This window comes from Dasypus novemcinctus, chromosome 7 (genome assembly GCF_030445035.2).
Source record: "Dasypus novemcinctus isolate mDasNov1 chromosome 7, mDasNov1.1.hap2, whole genome shotgun sequence".
Lineage (NCBI taxonomy): Eukaryota > Metazoa > Chordata > Mammalia > Cingulata > Dasypodidae > Dasypus > Dasypus novemcinctus.
The window spans coordinates 83,381,963-83,404,172 of NC_080679.1; the positions used below are offsets into that span (position 1 = coordinate 83,381,963).

Consider the following 22,210-nt stretch of genomic DNA (forward strand, 5'->3'; position numbering starts at 1 on the left):
CTAATCTGTTAATATTATTTGAATGAAATTTTTTATTATAAGCATTTTAGCATGTAACAAGTGTAGACATCAATTTTCATAACCCTAAATATTTTACTTATTCATAGTTTTCCTTTCAGTTAATTCTTCAGAGAAGGTCAGTGGAAGTATTTCCATTCCCATCCGCTTTTCCCTTCCTCCACCATCTGTGGATGGAAGGCAGGCAGTCACGAGCACTTGAAGCAAGCTACATACTAGTAACCTCTAAAAGAGTACAAGTTCTAATAGTGATTATTTTCTTTAATCAGTTACCACAACTAATTGTTGGCACATTAATTTTTTTTGTTTTGAGACTTTGGCCTTGTATGAACTTGTACCGGGGACCCAAACTTCTCAGAGTTGCTTTCCATTGGAGTGTAAGAAAGAATGGGACTCAAAAGGTTCTTGAACCCGCTGGTCTTCTTAGCCATGTGACTTTACAGCTCTCCCTCAGAGCTAATTAACTGTGACTTTTAACTCTTTAAACCTCATGCCATCTTCAGAGGCAGCCTTCACAGTATCCTTACTAGAATCTCTAGTGGCCTCTAAATCCATTCCTTTCTTTCCTTTCCTTTCCCCTCTCCCTCGTCCCTCTTTCTTTCTTTCTTTGCTACTTTGTTCCCTGAAATAGTCCAATCTGAAAAAGAGGATTGCCTGTTTTACATTGTTGGACAATAAAAACCTTTAGAAGAAGTCCTTGGCCTTACCAGCTGGAGCCATTGCATAGGTAAGGAAATGTTTGGAAGAAAGGGAACAGAGTGAAGCTCACATATGCAGCATACTGTAGTGGGTAAGAGATTGAGTCACAGCACATAGGTTAAAATTCCGGCTCTATTACTCAGCTCTGTGATGTTAGGCAAGTTACCCAACCTCACTGTGCTTCAGTTTCCTCATCTGTAAGGTAGAAAATATTTTACATGTTTTTGATGAGAGAAATAAGTGAGAATTCATGTAAAATGTTTGGAAGGATGCATGGTTCAATAGTGGGTACTCAAGATTAGCTATAAATAATAGCAATAATAATAATTGATTAATTAGGTATTATACTTCCAATATAAATTAAAATCTTATATAACAACTAATACTATTTTTTTTATCATTATTAGTCTGCCTGGGTGGGTGTTGGGAATAATTGTGTGAAAGGAGAATTGTGTGAAAGGAGGCAGATGCCTCACAGGATACTTTTTCTGCATGAGGTTATAGTGGTAGTTGGTAATTAATCTCAGGAAGATAAAAGAAGATTATGGACTGGTAATCAAGCACCTTCGCCTTTGGTGGCAAAGGTCACTCTGGGCTACTCTCTCTTCTAATCTTTCATTTTCTCACTAACATTAAGCCATTACATATCACAAGCCTAGAAAATGCAATCTAATCTAGAGCAACAGAAAGCAACTCAGTGGGTGCCTGTATATTGTGTGTGTGTGTGTGTGTGTGTGTGTGTGTGGAGGTGATAGATTAAAATGAAGGATGCTAGATTATAAAGGGACTGATTTGCATTGACTTTTTTTTTTTTTTTTTTTTAAAGATTTATTTATTTATTTAATTTCCCCCCCTCCCCTGGTTGTCTGTTCTTGGTGTCTATTTGCTGCGTCTTGTTTCTTTGTCCGCTTCTGCTGTCGTCAGCGGCACGGGAAGTGTGGGCGGCGCCATTCCTGGGCAGGCTGCTCTTTCTTTTCACGCTGGGCGGCTTTCCTCACGGGCGCACTCCCTGCGCGTGGGGCTCCCCCACGCGGGGGACACCCTTGCGTGTCACGGCACTCCTTGCGTGCATCAGCACTGCGCATGGGCCAGCTCCACACGGGTCAAGGAGGCCCGGGGTTTGAACCGCGGACTCCCATATGGTAGACCGACGCCCCAACCACTGGGCCAAAGTCCGTTCCCCTGCATTGACTTTTGAACCCCAGTTGGGACATGTTCTTGGTCTTTGTCTGCCTTGTAATTGTGAACCCGTTGTAAATAAGATCTCTTATACATGTTACTTCAGTTAAGGTATGGTCTAAATGAATAAGGTTAGGCTTTAATTCAGATTATTGGAGTCCTTTATAAACAAAGTGAATGTCAGATAGAGAGAGAAGCCACGGGGAGTTGCCAGCAACTAGAAGTCAACAGAACATGGAAGAGAAAGTAGAAGATGTCACCATGTGCTTTGCCATGTGATGGAAAAGCCAAGGACCAAGGGTCACCAGCAGCCATCCCCAAAATGCCAGTCTTCTGGAAAAAGCATTGCCTTGCTGATGCCTCAGTTTTGGACTTCTCCTAGCCTCAAAACCATGAGCTAATAATTTTCCATTTTTAAAGCCAACCCATTGTATTGTACTTGTTTTAGCTGCCAGGAAAGCAAAACAAACAGCTTGCTGAATATTTTAACTTAGAGCTTGGAAAAACCCATATTTAGCATAAAGTTTTGTTTTCTGCTTGCTTTTTTTTTTAAAGATTTATTTTTTATTTCTCTTCCCTTCCCAACCCTCCCCACCTTCCCCACCCCAGTTATCTGCTCTCTGTGTCCATTTGCTGTGTGTTCTCCTGTGTTCACTTGTATTCTTGTCAGCAGCACCCAGAATCTGTGTCGCACTTTGTTGCATCATCTTGCTGTGTCAGCTCTCCGTGTGTGTGGTGCCACTCCTGGGCAGACTGCCCTTTTTTTCATGCTGGGCGGCTCTCCTTATGGGGCATACTCCTTGTGCATGGGGCTCCCCTATGCAGGGGAAACCCCTGCATGGCAGGGCACTCCTTGGGCGTATCAGCACTGCGTGTGGGACAGCTCATCACAATGGTCAGGAGGCCCTGAGTTTGAACCTTGGACCTCCCATGTGGTAGGCGAATGCTCTATCCATTGGGCCAACTCTGCTTCCCTTTCCTTGCTTTGAAAGTCCCTTTCACAGCCTTTGAATGAATTCTGATACACTTGCCCAGGGGATGTATGGTCTATGGGGATGATGTGAAGAATGAAAGGATGGTTATGAAGAGAAATGGGGCCTGCTCCATATTCACCCTTTTGCTGCCCAGTTTTGTGGAAAGGGTAGCATTATATCAGGAAGTCTGGGCTCACTAGTTTCCAGTTGTGCCCCACAGTGAAGTCATGATTACCTCTTGTACATTTGGGTGCAGTGCAGGGAACCACTGCATGTGAACAACTTAAAACCCTCATAAGATAAAATCTCCTCTTTCCAAATACAAGCTAAGGGGAGGTGACCATGAGCTGCTGACACCTGAGCAGCCCAAGTATCTGTCTGTGCCTGTGATGGGCTCAGTGAACACAGAGCTGGGTCTGATTCATCATTTTACCCCCATCCTTAAACACAGTTTCTAGCACATAACAGACACTCAGGAAGGGAGGAGAGAGGGAAGAGACAGAGAGAAGAAAGGAAGGAAGGGAAGCAGGAAGTGAAGGAAGAAAGGATGGAGAAAGGAGGAAAAAGTGGAAGTAAAGGATGGCATTAAAGCTAGGTTTTAATTGGGCAAGTCTCACAGGAGTTACTTTAAGAGGAAGAAAGAGACAATTTTTGAAGCAAAGGACAATATTGTCTAGATCCCACCCCCAACCCCTACCTAGAAAAAACATGCTCATGGAGGATACTTGAAGTGGAGAAGTTGGAGGCTGGAATAAAGTACTGGGTAAACCCAGCTATAAGGTGTCAAAATCCTAGTGGGTTCCTGGTTTTGACCATGAATTAGAGTACCAGAGAAATTCCACGGTTAAAACTAATCCTTTTAAATAATTCTTGTAGACAGCTGTCTGGAGAGACAATATTCCTTTTAAAGGACAATGCCCCACCCATACTTCTTTCTCCTTGCCTTTCCCATTTAAGCATGACATCTTCTGCTACAGTGAGTTCAGTATCACCACCTACCACCTCTCCCCTATTCCATCCTAGGTTTTTCTTTTCTTGGGAGCCTATTGAATTGTCACTTATCTTTCATGCCCCAGCCCATGATTCAACTCCTCTGTGAAATCACCATTACTGCTTATTCTCAGATGGAGATGTGTCAACATTGTATCTTGCTCTTACATTCAAATTATTTTTTTCCAAGTCTGTCTTGTCCATCTCCAGCTCTAGTCTACCTCTGTCTCAGCTCCCTTCCCAGATAATCAAAACTTCGCATGCAGGGGCAAAAATCATGTTCATCTTGGTTTCTCTAATAACCACCATAGCCTTTTGTATATTTTAATTTTGATATCATAACTTGATTCACTGTGGGTTTAGGTAGATGCTCAAGATAATCTGCCAATAAACTCCACTTTAGTAATAAGTTCTGTCATATTCAAAATGTTGAAGACCAAAAAGGGAACGCAAACTTTCCAAAAGAAAGTTATTATAGAAATTTTAAAATAATACTATCCAACAAAAAGTTTTAAAAATAATTTTGTACAACCTTTCATTATTCATGGTTCTCAGGGTTCCATGATTATGAAAATCAATAGACGATGCTACATTAAAGTACAAACTTTTCTTTTATTAAGTTTTTTGTGTTATTTATTATTAAATGTATCTCTGAATAAACTAGAATCAGAAAACTTATAAACTATGTCTTATAAATAGAAACTCTATTGAATAATCAACCCAATCCTTCATTACTACTGAAGTGAATCCTTACAATGCAGTTGTCATTATCTTTAAAGCTAAACTCCATCTGCTGAGAATTTTAAGTTTATATTCTCTTCTTTGGGTGGGGGATAGGGCTGTTGTGAGTGATTTCCATGAGTTAATACAAAAACATTTTTCAGAAAATAAAATTTTCTGGGTTTAAACCTGGTGCATCTATGAGAAACGAATGTGATGGCAAAGAAGGCAGCTATTACATACTCTCAAAAGCTTTGTTTGATAAGTTCTACTATGGCAGTGAGAAAAATGAGGAAATAAGGCAATTCATCCATAAATATCTCTTACTCCTCTCTTTGGAACCTATTTTGATAGTCTTAAGACAACTTTGGCTGAAAGCAATATAATCTTTAAAGTAGTCCAAGTGAACAAAAATAAATAATTAAAAAGGGTATTTACTGAAAAGATATTTCAGAGAATCCAAACTATGTTAAAGAACCTGGTTTCAGAAGAACATAGTTCAGCTTCCAATTCCCAGTCTGTGTCTCTTCCACTGAAATTTTTAAGAGAGAGAATCAGATTGGTCCACCTTGGGTCAGGTTTTTGTCCCTGGTTCAGGCTGTGACCACTAGGGTAAGGTCACACAGGGGGAGAAGGGCTGCTGAAGTTTTCTCCTATGGAAGGTGGAGGCAATTCTGATGGGGAAGTCTAAGTGGTCCCAAACCCATCAGAAAGCCTGTAGACTGATTGTCATTCCTTCATTTTTGGTGCAGTATTTAGTGAAAACCTCCCGTATGTCTGACACCATTCTACACCTGGGGGGTGGTAGAACAACTTCCTGACACCTTCTCTAATTTTGACGGAAATGACTGATTATTTCTAAGCAACTGGCATTAAAAGCTTCTAAAAGGGCCTAGACGCATGAGATAGAATGCACCAGCTACCTCATCCCTCTGGTCAGAGGGGCCATCGATGTCTCTGAGGTTAGTAACCATTCCAGAGGTATCCAGTCTGGCCTCCTGATGCTCCACCACTCACGGAAAGACAAAAACACAAATTTTACTCTGCATCAAGGCATTCCGTGGCAAGCCATTAACTCAGAGGACAACGAAATGGTAGTTCGTGTTTGTGGTAGGCTTTCGCTTTTCGTTACTAGATCCAGATTCATACAAAATCAAGTCTTTAACACAAAGCCCAGCACCACGCTGGGCCTCTAACGGGCCTTACGCAAACAGCGTGGATTGATTGGCTTGACTGCTTTCTGTTTCTAGTAATCTATTAAATCAGAATTTACAAGTGGTCTTCAAGAACTAGTAAGGTTTCAATTTCAGACAATTATTCCAAATGGCATAAGTCATTCTCAGGACTAACAGGTTATGCAAGATCTTGCAGGTGTGATTTAAAACCAATGGCAACACGGTTACCTCCACAAATTTCTTCAATGTCTGCTTCTTCAGGATTTCACCACCTCACAGAAAACTCTTAAGTTTACCTTTCTCTGCTACTCTGTAACTTAAATGTAAGGAATAACTCTCTTCTTTTTTCTCCATACGGTTCTGATTTTTCAGGCTTCCGGTTAAGCAGATGAGGCACATCTCTTCACTAATTATAATATCTGGCCACTGGCTCACTTCAGCTTGAGGAAGCAGTCTGTAAAAAGTTAAATAATATGAGCATTAGCTAATTGTGCATTTTTAAAAAATAGCTACAACTGTAAAAACGAATGAACAAAAAACTTTGCCCAAGGAATGGCCACATCCTGAACAAGAGAGTCAAATGAAGACTAAGCCTGATGGATGGCTACTACTTGATTTTCTACTGGATAACCAGTAGAAATTTAATTTCTAGTTTTAAAATTCAGGCTCCAGGTTTCTAATTGAAATTTCCTTTGTTCAGAGGCAAACAATTACCAATGCTTAGGATATTGTCTGACAGAGAAAGAAACATATTTACTGGGAATTTAAATGGATGAGTATAAAACCAGGGGCAGGTCAAAACTGGTTTGGGGGGATGTCCTCTCTTTCTGTAACTTTTCTTCTGAGCTTGTTTAACTGCAGGCATATAACCTAAGCATGTGCTGAAAACACTGACTGTGATGGTTAGGCTATTGTGTCAACTCAGCCAGGTAATTGTACCCCCAGTTGTTTGTCAAGCAAGCACTGAGCTAACTGTAATAGAAGGGCATTTATGGACTTTAGTCACCATTGACTTTACTGGTAAATCATAGATAGCTGGTTATAATTACATCAATCAGGGAGATTGCCATCAGCAATGAGTGACACTTAACCCAATCAGTTGAATCCCTTAAAAGGGGAAGTGATTTCAGCATTGAGAGAGAATTTCCCAGCTCATCTTTGGACAGTCAGCATCTCCCAGAACTTGTCAAGAATCTTCATTGGACTTTCATCGGAGCTCCTGGTTGCAGCCTGCCTGCAGAACCTGGACTTGTGCATTCCATGGTTGCATGAGAGACTCTGATAAAAATCTCTTACTGTTGACAGATACCCCCTGTTGATTCTGATTCCCTAGAATACTCTGACTAATACACTGACTCTTGTCCTTTAAACAACATTTAAGACTCCAGGAACAAAGGGTCATCTCCCTCAGAACTGAAATTATGAGCACAGGGAGACATCAGAAGCAAATCAAATGCAAAGAGATCTTTCAATAAGGAAGATCTGGCATAAAACCCACCCTGCCACACATGGACAACTCTATAACTAATCAATAGGACTATGCCAAGTAAAACCTCTCCACTTCTGTCCCCATTTCCCACCTTCCATTCCCATAAAATCACCCTTAACTCTCAGATCAGGGAGATAGTTGAGCCTTCTCTCCTTTCTCCTTGATGGTCAATCTTGAGATAAAACACTTTCTTTTCCCAAAATACTATTATCGTAGTATTGGCTATATTGGTTGCTTATGTGATATATGTAGCTACCCAGATGGAAATAAGCATTGTGACTTTGTAATGGTAAAATGAGGGCTTGCATTGGAAGGCACTTTCTACTGGATTGTCCTCTCTGGGCAATATAATTTGAATGAGGATAGTCAGGGTTCCTCCATTCCAGAGCTCTTTATATATGGTGGACACACCCTAGGGTGACCCCTGGTGAGTCCTGCCACCCTTGTGTAATCCCCTCCACTTGAATGTGGGCAGAATCTGTGACTAGCTTTTAACCAATAATGAAAGGTAAAGGGATTTTGCAGATGTAATTAAAGCCCCAATCAGTTTGATTTTCAGTTTATTGGAAAGGAGATTATCTTGAATATCCAGACCTAATAAAGTGACCCCTTTGAAAGAGGGTTAGGTCTTCCCAGAATGAAGAGTCTTGAAGCAGCAGAGCTTATTTCTCCTGTTAGCTTTGAAGAGACCAGCCATCACGGCTCTGTAGTGGCAAATAAGTGAATTTCACCAATAACCACATGAGCTTGAAGAGGAGCCTGAGGCTCAGGGGAGACCTCAGTCCTGGTCAATGTCTCACTGCAGCTTTGTAAGACCCTGGCAGAGAACCCAATTATGGTGCTTGGACATCTGACCTACAGAAACTGATATAAAAATGGTTGTTTTAAGCAGCTAAATTTGTGATAAACTGTTTTAGAGCAGTGGAAACCTAATAACATACTATATGTAGAAGGGACCAGCCAAGCACAGTCTACCACTTTTCCCTGTGGTCCACTAATGAACTCTATGCTTGTGGCCAGATATGTTGCCTTGGCTTCTAGATCAGGACATAAATGTTGGCTGACTCCTTTCTTGGAGCATCTTGACATGAAACACATCCCACAGCAGATAGTGGGTTGCCTGCACATTCCTTCTCCTTTTGCCCTGAGCATATATAAACATTCCCAGGACCTGCTAAGCTAAGTATGTTAAGCATATGGCACTCAGCCAACCCTACTGCTCTATCTATTCCTGGCAGGCAGGGAATGGGGTCCATTACCTATGGCACAAGAGGAGTGTGCACAGGTCATATCCCTGCATTGCCATGGATTGAGATCTGCTGGTCATAGGGACCCGATGCCCATAGTGAAGCTGTCTCTCTCCATGTGAATAAATATTATTCCATCCAGTGCCTATGTAAGTTGTGCTTTTGATAGAGACCCTGCCACTTGCAATAGGTGGCTGGCATTGTTAAGAATAGGTGGTGCTACTCCTTTTGGCAGCTGTTTTCAAGCTCTTTATTAGCCTCCATGCAATGAGACTTCTTCCCTGGAGGTGGTATCAGGTGTCTCTTTCCTCCAACTCTATACAAGAATATCTGAAGGCTATTTCATGGAGATTACAAAAGGATATTTCATTTCTGTGCTTTTAGGATGACTGAAATGAAACACTTAAGAAAGATTTATACATGACTTATTATATTGGCTATAGAGTAGGTTCTGGCATATTTCCAGATCTTTCTAAAAAAAAAACCTAGGTTGAAGTTTATTTTCCTGTATTTTTTGGATTCTATTTCTAGACTTCACATTGGGTCTTGTTCTAAACCATCTATACTGGAATGCCTGATTGTTGTTTTAAGGGCTTAGTAGTGATATCATTCTAGTGTAGCTCAGAGTATAAGTTTTACAGTCTTTATCAGCATATTCCCAAGGAATGTTTTGCTCCCTATTGGAAAATGCCTACACTTACTATATACATGTTAACCCAAGTGTCACAGTACAATGCTATAATTGGATGTTTCAAATCAGGGTGTTTTTAGTTGGATTTACTTTGGGAATTATGTTTTCTTTGGCTGATTGTTCTTTGCCATGATTGAGGTTTTGTTGTGTAGTGACAGGAAAACATTCCCTGTGCAGGAAGAACAACTTACTGCATTGATTTGGAGTTGAAAAGAAATACTCCATGCATTTTGCATGCATGACACTTCCTGTGTTACTGTTAAAACCCCTTGCCACCATCGTTCAGAGACAATATGGTTTACTTTATACCTGATACTATTTCAACAAATATAGCTTTACTTGTTACTAAAGAATGAGTTATTTCATGAATCAGAGGAGGAATTCAGGACATGACCTGAGTTTTTCATGAAAACATGGATAAGCACTTTGTAGCAGTAGGATATTATTTATGAATTCCAAAAAAAAAGGATATTTGATTATGTTTGTAAACTGGTCTGTTCCTCTGGGCTGACACCCTTTGATTGTATTAAATTCAAAGGTTTTACATTTACTTGATTAAATCAAGACTCAGGGTTGAGACCCCCCACCCTTGGTGGGTTATATAAATGGACACTTAATCAAGAAGACACACAGGAAAAGATACGTGGAAGAAAGAGCTCTATAGACACAGAAGAGGAGAGAACCTTGATCCTGGGGCCCTGGAGAGAGTTGAGTCATTTACCTGATAGTTTGTAGCTTAAGAGACTACCAGAGCCCTGAGCAGCTGAGAAGAGCCTGGAAAGAAACGAGTCCTCCAGCCTGCAGCTAAGATCAGAAGAAGCTGGGCCCATGGATCCTTCAGAGGAAGAAGGAGAGACCAGGCAGAGATCACCCATCACCTTGCTTCAAAACGTGGCAACACAGCTGGGCCCTGATCCTCAGCAGAGTTGCAACTCTTACTCCTTGGTTCATTGGACTTACCCAGGTCAGCTAACAGGGAGGTGAAGATAGTCAACCACCACACCAGGGAATCAAGAGGGCCTACAACTGCAAGCAGAGAAATTGCATCCATCATCCATGTGGAATCTAAGCCCCCTCTCTATATAGAGGTGGAGTGGACATCATCATCCCAGGACCCACAGGATGGAGGAATAAAATATGGATTAGAGTGGACTTACTGATATTCTACTATAGAACTGTTGTGACTAGTAATGGAAGAAATTGTAGCATTGATGTGGCCACAATAGTTGCTGAGGACAGGGAGAAGGAAGAAAAGATGTGATGTGGGGGACATTTTTAGGATTTGGAGTTGTCCTGGATGGTACTGCAGGGACAGATGCTAGGCATTGTATGTCCTGCCATGGCCCACAGGGTGGACGGGGGGAAAGTATAAACTACAATGTAAACCACTATCCATTTGGTGCAGCAGCGCTTCAAAATGTGCTCACTGAGTGCGATGAGAGTGCCACAATGATGGGGGAGGTTGTTGGTGTGGGAGGAGAGGGGGGGGAGGGGTGGGAGGTATATGGGAACCTCTTATTTTTTAAATGTAACTTTTTTTTGTGATGTATATATCGTCTAAAAAATACAATTTACAAAAATGATGTGATGGGGTGGGGAGTGGGATATATGTGAACCTCTTTTTTTTATGTCTTTTAATGTAACATTCTTTGTGGTCTATTAACTTTAATTTTAAAAAGTGTTAAAAAACAACAACAACAAAAAAAAAAACCCACAAAACGTGGCAACAGACTTTGGTAAGGAAGTAACCTTGAGTTGGACTTTTTAGGGCTTTGAAACTGTGAGCTTCTACCCCAAATAAATACCCTTTTTAAAGCCAGCAGATTTCCGGTACTCTGCATCAGTACTCCTTTGGTTCACCAATATACACTTTTAGTTCTTACAACAATAAGGAGAATTATTTGAAACTCCCCATAGAAGTGAATATTTGAATACTGCTCATTCATTTTACATGAGCTTCTGAAATGCTTTCCATTAATTATTTCTTTAGTTTCATAATTTGTTCATCCATGATGTTTTAATTTTTTAACTGTAAGATCTCTGCAAGGAAATCATTTTAAAATACAAAAGCTTCACAAACTGAATTTTTCTGAGAGAGCTAGTCAAATGTAAAACATTGTTTTTCGAGGAATGATTCCAAAAAAATTATATTTTTGTTTTTTTTTACACCTGAGATAGATGCAAAATAAGCTGAAAATCTATTTCTCCTTCTCTGCAGAAAAAAAAAGGAAAGAAAAGAAAAAGTCATTTCTTAATGAAAGTAGTGTCCCCTGGTGGACAGATTTGTAATAATGTTAACTGAATTTTTTCCATACATATTTAAAACACATTTCTTTAACTGTTAATAACAATAAAGGCCAATGAAGACATATCAGTATGTTTTCCTAAAATACTGTTGTTATACAAGAGCATTCACGTTAGTGTGGGCTAAGTACTGTGGAACATTAATGTGTATCAGGCCAAACTTTCCTCTAAAAACAAATAGAAAAGCTAAAAAAAATTTGAAGACATGGGAGATTTACATGATTGGCAAAGATTTGAGAGTCAAGATCCAAATAAAGAAGGGAGTACAGAGAGGTAAAACAGATATTTGATATCTCATTTCCTTTCAAGGCATTTGACCATTGATAGTGGTAGCCAAGAGACTGAGAAGATAAACACATTATATAGCAAAAGTTAACAGACCCAAAAGGAGAAATAAATTCACAATTATATGGAGAGATTTTGAACACACCTTTCTTGGTAAATGATAGAAAAAGCAACTAAAAAATCATGAAAGATATAAGCAATGTGAGTAATATGATGAACAAATTTGGCCTATTTAGCATATATAGAACAACACACCTAACTAAATCATGCGCCTTCTTTTCAAATACATGTGGAACATATACAAAACTGGATATAAGCTGAGGTACAAGGCAATTCCCCCAAAATGTTAAGTGATTACAATTATGCAGGGCATATTCCCTGAATACTGTGAAATTCAATTATAAATCAAAGCAAGTATATCTAGAAGGTCTCTCAAGTATTTGGAAATCAACCAATATCTTCTAAATATCTAAAAGGACAAGGAGAATCACAGTAGGGATTAGAAAATGTTTTTGACTGAATGGTAATGAAGTTAAAATATATCAATATTAGAAGCCAATGTGGCTCAAGCAATAGCATGCCAGCCTCCCACATGGAGATCCCAAAGCCTCCTAAAGGGAAAGCAGACAATGAGCAGACAATGAGCAAACAAGCAAAAATAGTGAGCATAAACAATGAGCAAATGCAATGAGCGAAATGAGCAAAAACTGTGAGCAAACAGACAAGCAGACGAGGGAGCCATCTCAGGGGGAGAATATATACACATTTGTGGAATGTGATTAGAGCCATACTTTATGTTAAATATTTACATAAAGAGAAACTTATAACCTTATATGAAGTAAGGAAAGAAAATGAAAGAGATGGTGGCAGCATTGGAAAGAGCAGAAATCAATAAAATGGAAAACTGATAAAGCATAGGGAAAAAATTGATAAGCCAAATGTTGATTCTTGGAAAATATTAATAAAATTGAAAACCTCTAGATAAAATAATCAAGAAAAAAGGAGATGTTACAAATTTTCAATATAAGAAATAGAGAGAGAACACGATTAGAGATATCACAGAAATTAAAAGCTTATTAAGGGACTAATATAAACAATATGAGCAATGTGGACAAATTTTTGGAAAAAATGCAATTTTCAAAAACTAAGAAAAAATAAGTAAAAACGAATAGCTACATATCTTTTTTTAAATGGATTTCTTTAATTAAAACATATCTAATTTTTGAAAAATCCCACAAAGAAGTATTAAGTCCTAGATGGCTTTACTGATTAATTATATCTATACTTAAGGGAGAAATGATCCCACTTTTACAGGAATTTTTTAGGAATGAATATTTCTGAAATTGTTTTATGAAGCCAGCATTACCCTGATACCAAAACTGACAAATTACTTAGAATGAACACTGAAAAATAAGAAAAAGATAACAAAAAATATGGAAGAAGGAGTTAGAATTCCAAGTTATAACTCTTGGGAATCCTAGGTGGAGTGATTAGAAAAATATGGGTGAGAAAATATTCATAGTTCTAAAAGCTAAGAATTTTCCTGAATTAAAGATATGAATAAATAAATGAATATTCAATTTAAAATAGCTTAAGTTCAGAGTCAGGTTAATAGAAAATAAATTCATATTTAGACTCATTATAAAAATTGCAAAACACCAAAGTAAATTATAACCTGTATTAATCTATTTAAGAATGTGTTTGAAATAAAGCCATTTTCAGAAAAAGTAAAACTGAGTCAGTTTGCTACTCACAGACCCATTAGAAAAAGTCTCTAAATGATATATTTTAAGAAAATAGAGCACAAAGTGAAAAAGTCAGCAGAAGAAACAAATCTGAGGAAAGAAATTCACTAACATCAAAATCTAAATAAACACTAACTATTGATAATAACCACAATAATAACACTTCTTTGTTGGATTTTGGTGAATGTAGAATTAAAATAGAAGACAAAAATAACATATAAAAGGAAATTAAACTAATCAGGATAAAGATATTGATTATATTTCACTTTAATTAAGGATATGTGTTACAATGTCGAAGTGTTCACTTATGAGAAGGACATAGAAAAAATACAGGAAGGAAAGAAGGAAGAATGGGAGGGAAGGAGGAAGGAAGGAAGGAAAAAGGGAGAAAAGGAAAGAAGAGGGAGGGGACGAAGGGAGGAAAGGAGGAAGGAAAGAAGAAAGGGAGTGAGGGAAGGAGGGAAGGTAACTTTCAAACCAGCAGTGATAGGTAAAAGAAAACATAGGTAAAACAATGCAAGAGAGGGCAAGAATGGAGGAGGTGGGGCGAGAAAGAAAAACTTGAAAAATAGAAAGCAAAAAATAAGATGATGGAAATAAAATCAAACCTATCTGTAATCACAATAAATATAAATAGATTAAGATAGGTGATTATTAGAAGGTATCAGGTTGAATTTTTTAAATCTAGGAATATTCTGTTAAAAGTATATACTAACATATAAGGACATGAAAAATTTTAAAATAAAGAGATGGGAAAATGAGATATCAGTAAAGTACTAACAAAAAGTGGGAACTGTAACCATATCACTACCAGATTAAATAAGTACAGATGTATCTGATTTCACTGCCCATTCCACTGCTCAAGAGTAACCAATTATTCCTCATTGCAAACGGAATCAATTCCATACTCCTTTCAAGGTTCTGTCTACAAACTTTCTTTGAACAGTTATGTTTGTCTTTGATCTCTCAGCTCCTGTCACAAAACTGATATATGGTAGGCACTCACATATTTATTTTGTTCAGATGAAAGTAAAAAAACACTATCCATGGGTCTGAAATCATTGTAATATTTGCTTGCATAATGTCCTCTAATTTTTTCAAAGATATTTTTCTTAAAAAAAAATGAGAGGGGAAATATATTTACGTATTTACATTAGAGATCTTACACATTAACTATTATGAAAAACTTCTTTCCCTCACTCCTATTCCTTCCCCATTTCCCCAACAATGCTATGGTTCGTATCACCAGGAAATGCTTTTTATGGAAGATAATTTGTGAGGTATTTCCTCATTCCTTACACACCCTTTCTTTCCTCTATTTCTCCTGTTCTTCTCTCTCCTCTCCTCTGATCTCCCTTTTCTTCCCTTCCCATCCTTTCTCTCCTCCCTTCCTTTTGTAAATTTTTATGTATTGTTCAGAACTTAGGAAAACAATTAATTATGACAGGTAACACAAGAATGGAGAAGTTGAGAATATGAGTCTCTTCTGTCGAGATTTGTGACTTGGTCATCAAAAATTAATTTATTTTTCCTGCTGGCCACTGTGACCTGCATCCCTTTGGTCCAGATTAATGATTCTCTCCAAAGAGGGAATGTGGGCTTTATGAGCTTGCACCGTTTCCTAGACCACCGTCATAGTCACCTCACCTAACGTGCACTGGGCGTGGCTGGGGGTGTGAGTTGGAGAAATACGTAATTTGAAAAGCCTCCCTAAACAATTCTGATGGGATTTCCTTTTCATCAAATATAGTCCTAGAAGAGAACGCTTGTTATAAAGTAATCAATTTATGTCAATTCCTTGTACTACGAGATAAACACCCCAAAGGCCAACATATTAGGAGTCTTGTCCTGTGTGGGATGTTATGTAACAAAGCTTTGAAGGGGACAGGCACATTTTTGGTACAGCGTCTTTTCTATTGACCCCTAAGTCATTGGCTTTCAACCTTCACTATGAGTCAGTATCAGCGGGGAGCCTTAAAATATTAGAAGCTTGGGTTCCATCTTCAGAGCTATAAAATCAAATGGTCTGATCTTGAGCTACACAATAGATTTTTTTTAAAAAAAGCGTTTCAGGTAATTCTAATACGCAACCAGGGTTGAGAATATTTCCCTAACTATTTGGTTATTTGAATAAATAAATCTGGGTCATTTTGAGATTTAGGTTTTAATATTTTGAAGAGTTGCGATCTAGACTCAGAATTTTTGCCAAAGGAATTGCAGGACTGAAATTCAGAGATGCTTTATGGACTTCACAGAGTGACATCAAATTATTAGGGCCTAAGTACACAGAGACTTTGTCTACAAACTGTAATAAACAAGACATTTGGTGAACAGAAAAGAAGCAAGGAGAATCTCTTGAATGGAAAATACTTTGCGAACCCAAGGAAAAGATGGAAGAGCACATAGAAAAGAAGATCAAGAATCTATAGGGAAAAGACTGAAAAGGAGTGGGGTCAGAGAGGGAGGGACAATAGATAGACGGGAAGGAGAAAAGATGCACAACTTAAAATGTTAGTCAATTTTTTTTATTAACTTATGTAACTTTCCACTACTCTATCCAATATCATATCTAGGTTTTTTTGGTAGATATTAAAACTAGATATTCAATACATTCTTCTTAATTTCCATTCCATGAAAAAATTTAAAGATGAATTGTTATATTTAATGTATAGTCTTTACATTTATTGTTTCTGCTAAATATTTTTACATGATAGAAATTTACCTTGAAATGGCATTGCAAAGATAGAAACAAAGACAGAACAATTAAATACAAAAACAAAAGCAAAACCTTTATTCTTTTGGCTTGATTGTAATGTGGTTTACCGTTCTTCATGGTAATAGCGTTTTCCTGCATGCATTTCACCAACACACTACAAGTCAATAGCTTTAATATAAAGACGCTACAAATAATGTTGCTCATGAAAGAAACCCAAAATGTTTTGCTGTAACTGGTAATATAATTTCGCTACCTGGTTTTGTGAAGGAACAGGAGAAAAATGATGTGGATCCCATGCCACTTGGGCTAATAAGAAAAAGACTTATCTGTGTAAACAAATACTGGAAGAGACTGTTGATTTACTGAATAAAACTGGGTGGAAACACCTGATTTGAGCAATGCCAAGAATATAACTTTTCTTTCCTTAAGCCTCTTTCAATGGTATGTATTACTATTTGAAAGCAAATAAACATTGGACTCAAGTCAGATTTGTTTCACATTGCAATGTGTGCAAGTTTACAGCACTAATCAAAAAGCAGAAACCTACACTGCATCTTTGTCTTGGTTTCTTATTTTGTGAAGTGCTTTAATTTAAAAGTGCTAGGAACAGAAACTAACAATAGCGACTGTGACATCAACCTGAAGATACTTTTAATTTCTCATTTTATGTACAAAAGGCAAAAATAAAATAAAATGAACTTTTTACAGTATTTATATTTTCTTAGAAAACTCTAACCATATATTTTCAACAGATTTAAGCAGCTTGCAACATTTGTACAGTCGGGCTTTTCACCATAGTGTTCAATTAACATTGGAAGAATAAAAAGCAAGAAGCTCTTCATTGATTGCTGCAACCTATTGCTTAATGACATAAAGAATGAGGTCTTGGTTGAACAATTTGCTTCACTTGACCACTGGCATATGGCTTCCCATATTAGACTTCTGAACAGTGGAAGGAACAAGATACAGCAGCATAGGCAAGATAAACATGCAGCAGTGACAATTTCAAACTATAATGGAACCAATTACATCGTATTACCTGTTGAAAGCTTGCAAACTATACTTACGGTGGTACATATTTGATGCAATAAATACTGTGCTTAAGTCATCATTTTTGTTTGCTCAAACATGCACCACTGGGTAAAATTACTATTTACAAAGCAGACTTTTTGTTTTTATTGACATACACTATGTCAACCTTACCAAGAGCAGAAGATGGCTAAACAATACTGCAGGAAAAAGCAGAATCAACTTTATAAAGTGGTGGGGATGCTTTTTGGTCAATTCAGTTTCTTAGAAAGGACTAATAGGATATTTTAATTTTATGCCAAAGGACACTTATCAAAAATGTTATATTCATGCTGCCAGGACTCTGAATGACTATGTAATGGTATGCATGTATCTGTGTGTGTGCATGTGTGTGTATACATATATATGTATATACACGCACATATACATATATACATATATACATGTACATATGATGGGTTATGTAAAAATAAAACAACTCTTTAATGTTTGTGAATTCTATGGAACATTTACAGGCACATTAAAATTCTTCTTGATGAGACAGCTTAAAAATATGAATAACTATTTAAGCACCTCAAAAATCTAAAAACATCCTGAAACAAGAAGTAAACTCTTTCCTTTTGTGATGAGATTGTTTTTTCATGTGTGAACAAGAAGTGCAGCATGCCTTCATTTAAAATATATCCAGTTTTACAATAGAGAAATGTAGAATTCCCTCCCTTGAATCCCTCACCCCAAACAAAAACCCATTTACAAAAATAGTCACATATAATAGTAAACAACCTGTGAATTAAAAAAAAGGTGATAAATTCACAGCACACGATTTGTAAAAATATGGTAGATGTAGCACTTCAAACATAAACAGTGGTAACATTTACTATTAAGTGTCACATGTTCAATTTACATAAAAATTTAACTTCCCTCCCCCCTTTAAGTTGGTTCCTATAGTCTGAGTAGCCATTGCATCTCTGCTCTTCAGCAGTGTCAGCTGGTTGAAAAAACAGAAACCTCCTGTCGATGCTGTTTCTCGGATTTACTGAGTCCCAGTTTGCTGACCAGAGGTCCCTGTCTTGTTATAGGCACTGACCTTAAGTATACATTTGTAAAAACAGTCAGTTTGGCATAGACTTCCTATGGGAGTCCCGTTGACACAAATACATCACCATCACAGGCTGTAAACAATTGATCACAAAATGGGATATTCTTTGTTTCTTTTCACTTTTTACTTTCCCTGATATCTTTTCCTTTGTCTTCCTTTTCTGATTTGTCTTTTTCAAATTTTTCTTTTTCTGGTTTTGTGACACTATCATATGAAGGTGGAGAAGTGGTGGAAGGTGTCACATCAGTTTTCTCTGGAGTTGAGTTCTCATTTAGTTTATCAATGAGGGTATCTTCTTTGATAGGTGTTCCATCACCTTCTTTGCCTTTGTCTTTCTTATATATACAGGAAACCTTTTTAACTTTTTGCTTCAAGAGGTAGCGTCTGTAAGCCCTCTGGATAACAATAGCAGACACCTCCTCTTGTTTGCGTTTCAAAGTGGTTGTAATGGGCTCATAAGAGACTTTGGAGGGATTTGATGCCATGAATCGCTCTTCCATCTGTATTCGAAGGGCATCCATCTCTCCACTCTCACCCAAAACACGCTTTGTAAAGGCAAATAAAATGTCGAGGCAGTGGATCCGGTCGCCACTGACCATGGGCAGATCCATGGCAATGAGCTGGACTTTGTTTGGTTTTGCTATGAGAAGAGGAGGATCCAGGGCAGCTGCAAAATCAGAGAGCTTGGAGAACTCTATAAACTGGGTTGCATCAGGATCAAACTTCTCCCAAACCTCATAGAACATCTCAAAGTCATCCTCACTCAGGGGTTCTGCACTTTCTTCAGTGGCAACACTGAAGTTCTCCAGGATGACAGCAATGTACATGTTCACCACAACCAGAAATGATATGATGATGTAACTGACAAAAAAGAATATCCCAACAGATGGGTTGCCACAGTCCCCCTTAACTGAGCTACCAGGGTGATCTTTTTCAGGGTCACAGTCTGGAGGTCCGCTATTAAGAATAGGTGCCAGCAATCCATCCCAGCCAGCAGAGGTGGTGATTTGGAACAGGCAGATCATGCTGTTGCCAAAGGTTTCAAAGTTAAACATGTCATCAATTCCAACTTCCCTCTTAACATAGGCAAAGTTGGACATTCCAAAGATGGCGTAGATGAACATGACCAGGAAGAGCAGGAGGCCAATATTAAACAACGCAGGAAGGGACATCATCAAAGCAAAGAGCAGTGTGCGGATCCCCTTTGCCCCTTTGATCAGACGTAGGATTCGGCCAATCCTGGCAAGACGGATGACTCGGAACAGGGTAGGGGACACAAAGTATTTTTCTATCAGCTCAGCAAGAAACATGCCTGTGAAAAAACAAAAAAACAACCACAAAAATAGGGTTATATTTAATAGCAGCAAAAGAAAAAAATTTTGCATTACTAAGAACAGTTCTAACTAGTTTTAAAAACAAGGACAAAGGAATTAATTATATAAGTGTGTGTATGTGTGTGTGTATGTGCACAAAACTAAACTGCAATATTTGTTCAGCAAAATGAAACTGATATATCTGGTGTTACTACATCAACACCTTGATACTAACTGAAGTTAATAATGGTCGTCTTTCCTACTTCAGGAGAAGTAGCATCTGTCAAAAGAAAGACCCAAACACTGAAGGTCTAGATGTCAGCAATAGAGAAATTATTGCACTCACAAAATATATGGCAGCTGAGCACAGAAATGGATTCATATTTCCAAAATACTAGTCCTAGCATTTGCGTAAGAACTAATGGATAGAACATGTCATTTTGAATGAGGAATATGAAGTTTCTTATCCTTTTGAGGTTGTATGATCTTTTATTATTTGGGAGGAGCAGAATGATGTACAGGAGAGAATATACACTCTGGAGACAGATCTGCAAAAACCTACATTTTTGTTGTTGTTATGGATGTAACATGTATTGAGTCTTTTCTTTGTTCCTGGCACAGTGCTAAGTGCATTTACTTGTATAATCTTATTTAATCCTTGTAACAACACTTTGCAGAAGTTTTATTTGGAAAACTGGGGATTGAAGAACTGATATAACGTGCCCTAAGTCACTGAACTGGTATGTAGTAGAATTAGGGAAGCCCTAGGCCAGGTCTGTATGACCTGAGTCTCATCTCTTACTTGATATATTGCTACCACATAGGACTTTTATGAGGATCAAATGGAATAGAACATTGTTAAAATGTTCTACTATGCCAGGGAATTAATTTTCAGGTATAAATAGTGGCATACAATTTTTCTCTCTATGTATATGTTCTCTCTCTGCAAGTAAGCAGAATCCTGTCTTAAATCTTTTTATATTTTCTTTTAATACCTTGTATAATATGTGTTTATGATAATGAATATGCTTTGGATTTTTGGATAAGATGTCTGTTTCTGAAAAGGAATATTACAAACCACAGAAAACTATTTGATCCCAAAGATAACATAAAGCTTACATGTGTATATAAACACACATACACTATTCCAATTATCAAATAGATCATGTTTATGGATTATTTAACTATTTTTAATGATTTGTGTATGTGTGAGAATTGTTTATTCAAAATGATGCTTGTCTATATCACAGGAATATGATTGAGAGAAGAGTATTATGCCACAGTTACATTTATTGTCTCTTGAAATGATACAAGATCATAAATGAAAGCTGAAAAATATAATCCCTTTTTATACATCATTTCATGCACAGAATGCAATTAGAGAAATTACAAACTGAAGAATGGTCTATTGGACTTTATATTCGAAAGTCCAAGATGAATGAAAAAGATGAATGAGAAACATCCCCAAAGTTTAAAACACACATTCTCACCATTAACTTTCTTATTTGAGTAAGAGCATTTCTTCTTACCTACAATGGAGAGGATGACTACCACAAAGTCGAAAATATTCCATCCAATGGTGAAATAGTAATAACGAAGGGAGATCAGCTTCAGCACACATTCTCCAGTGAACAGAACGATAAACACCAGATTAATCCAGTACAGAATATTTGTCATTTCTTGACTCTGGTCATCAGTTTCCACCATCATGGTGACCATGTTGAGACAGATGAGGATCATGATGCTGATATCAAAGACTTGTTTGGTTACAAAATCAAAGACCATGCCTTGGAATTTGTTCTGTAATGAGAATATGCAAAAGTTCATTTAGAAAGTTAAAAAAAAATGGAATTCAACTTTTCCTACAATTGATATTAAAAGGTAGCATTTTAAAAAACACCCCACATTTTGTTTTATTCTTGGAAGAAAATGTTGTGTATTGGAGTTTTCAACTCCTTTCAAATTTGTTTTATTTTCTCAGTGCCTAGAATATCATTGTGTGTATCATGGACAGTCAATAAATATTATAAATAAGTAAATCATTGTTAACCCATATTCTGGGGGTCTAAGGGGTGGAATATATCAATCAACATGTACTTTAAAGAACTAATGAACAGATACTTCTCCAGGTGTTTCTGTCATTTTTTTCAGGTTTCTGTCTTTATATTGCTCCCCAAGGTCACAGCATCTTAAATTCCAACTTAAGGTTCAGCTGAGAAGGTGTCTTACACATTACAGCTCAAGAGAAAAGGCACTAGGGGAAAAACTGGTGAAATGTGACTAGGTTCTGTACTTTATTTAACAGTATTATCCAAGATTTACTTAGTTTTGACAAATTATTTATGGTTATGTTAGATGTTAACATAAAGGGAGGGGTGGAGATTATATGGGAAAACTGCACTATTTGCACAACTCTTTTGTAAGAATTAAAATTCTTTTTAAAAAGTTATGGCTCACAATTCAGATATTCAACTCTTGCTCTAGTCAATTTGGACCATATTTCCAAGCACTAACTGGACATATGTCCCATTTATGAT

The 22,210-nt window shown here is 37.5% G+C and overlaps 1 protein-coding gene across 12 annotated transcripts in view; it reads right to left on the reverse strand.

Annotated features, from left to right (window-relative positions):
• Positions 1-16,025: 16,025 nt before the first annotated feature.
• Positions 16,026-22,210, reverse strand: part of SCN2A (sodium voltage-gated channel alpha subunit 2) — a 181,593-nt gene continuing 175,408 nt past the window's right edge. For all 12 annotated transcript variants that reach the window (XM_004464382.4, XM_071216339.1, XM_058300720.1 and 9 more), the window contains 2 exons: positions 21,203-21,473; positions 16,026-19,672 (listed from right to left, as the gene is read on the reverse strand). In XM_004464382.4, coding sequence (XP_004464439.1) covers positions 18,477-19,672; positions 21,203-21,473 — 1,467 coding nt within the window. In that variant the 3' untranslated portion in view covers positions 16,026-18,476. The remainder of the gene's footprint in view (positions 19,673-21,202; positions 21,474-22,210) is intronic.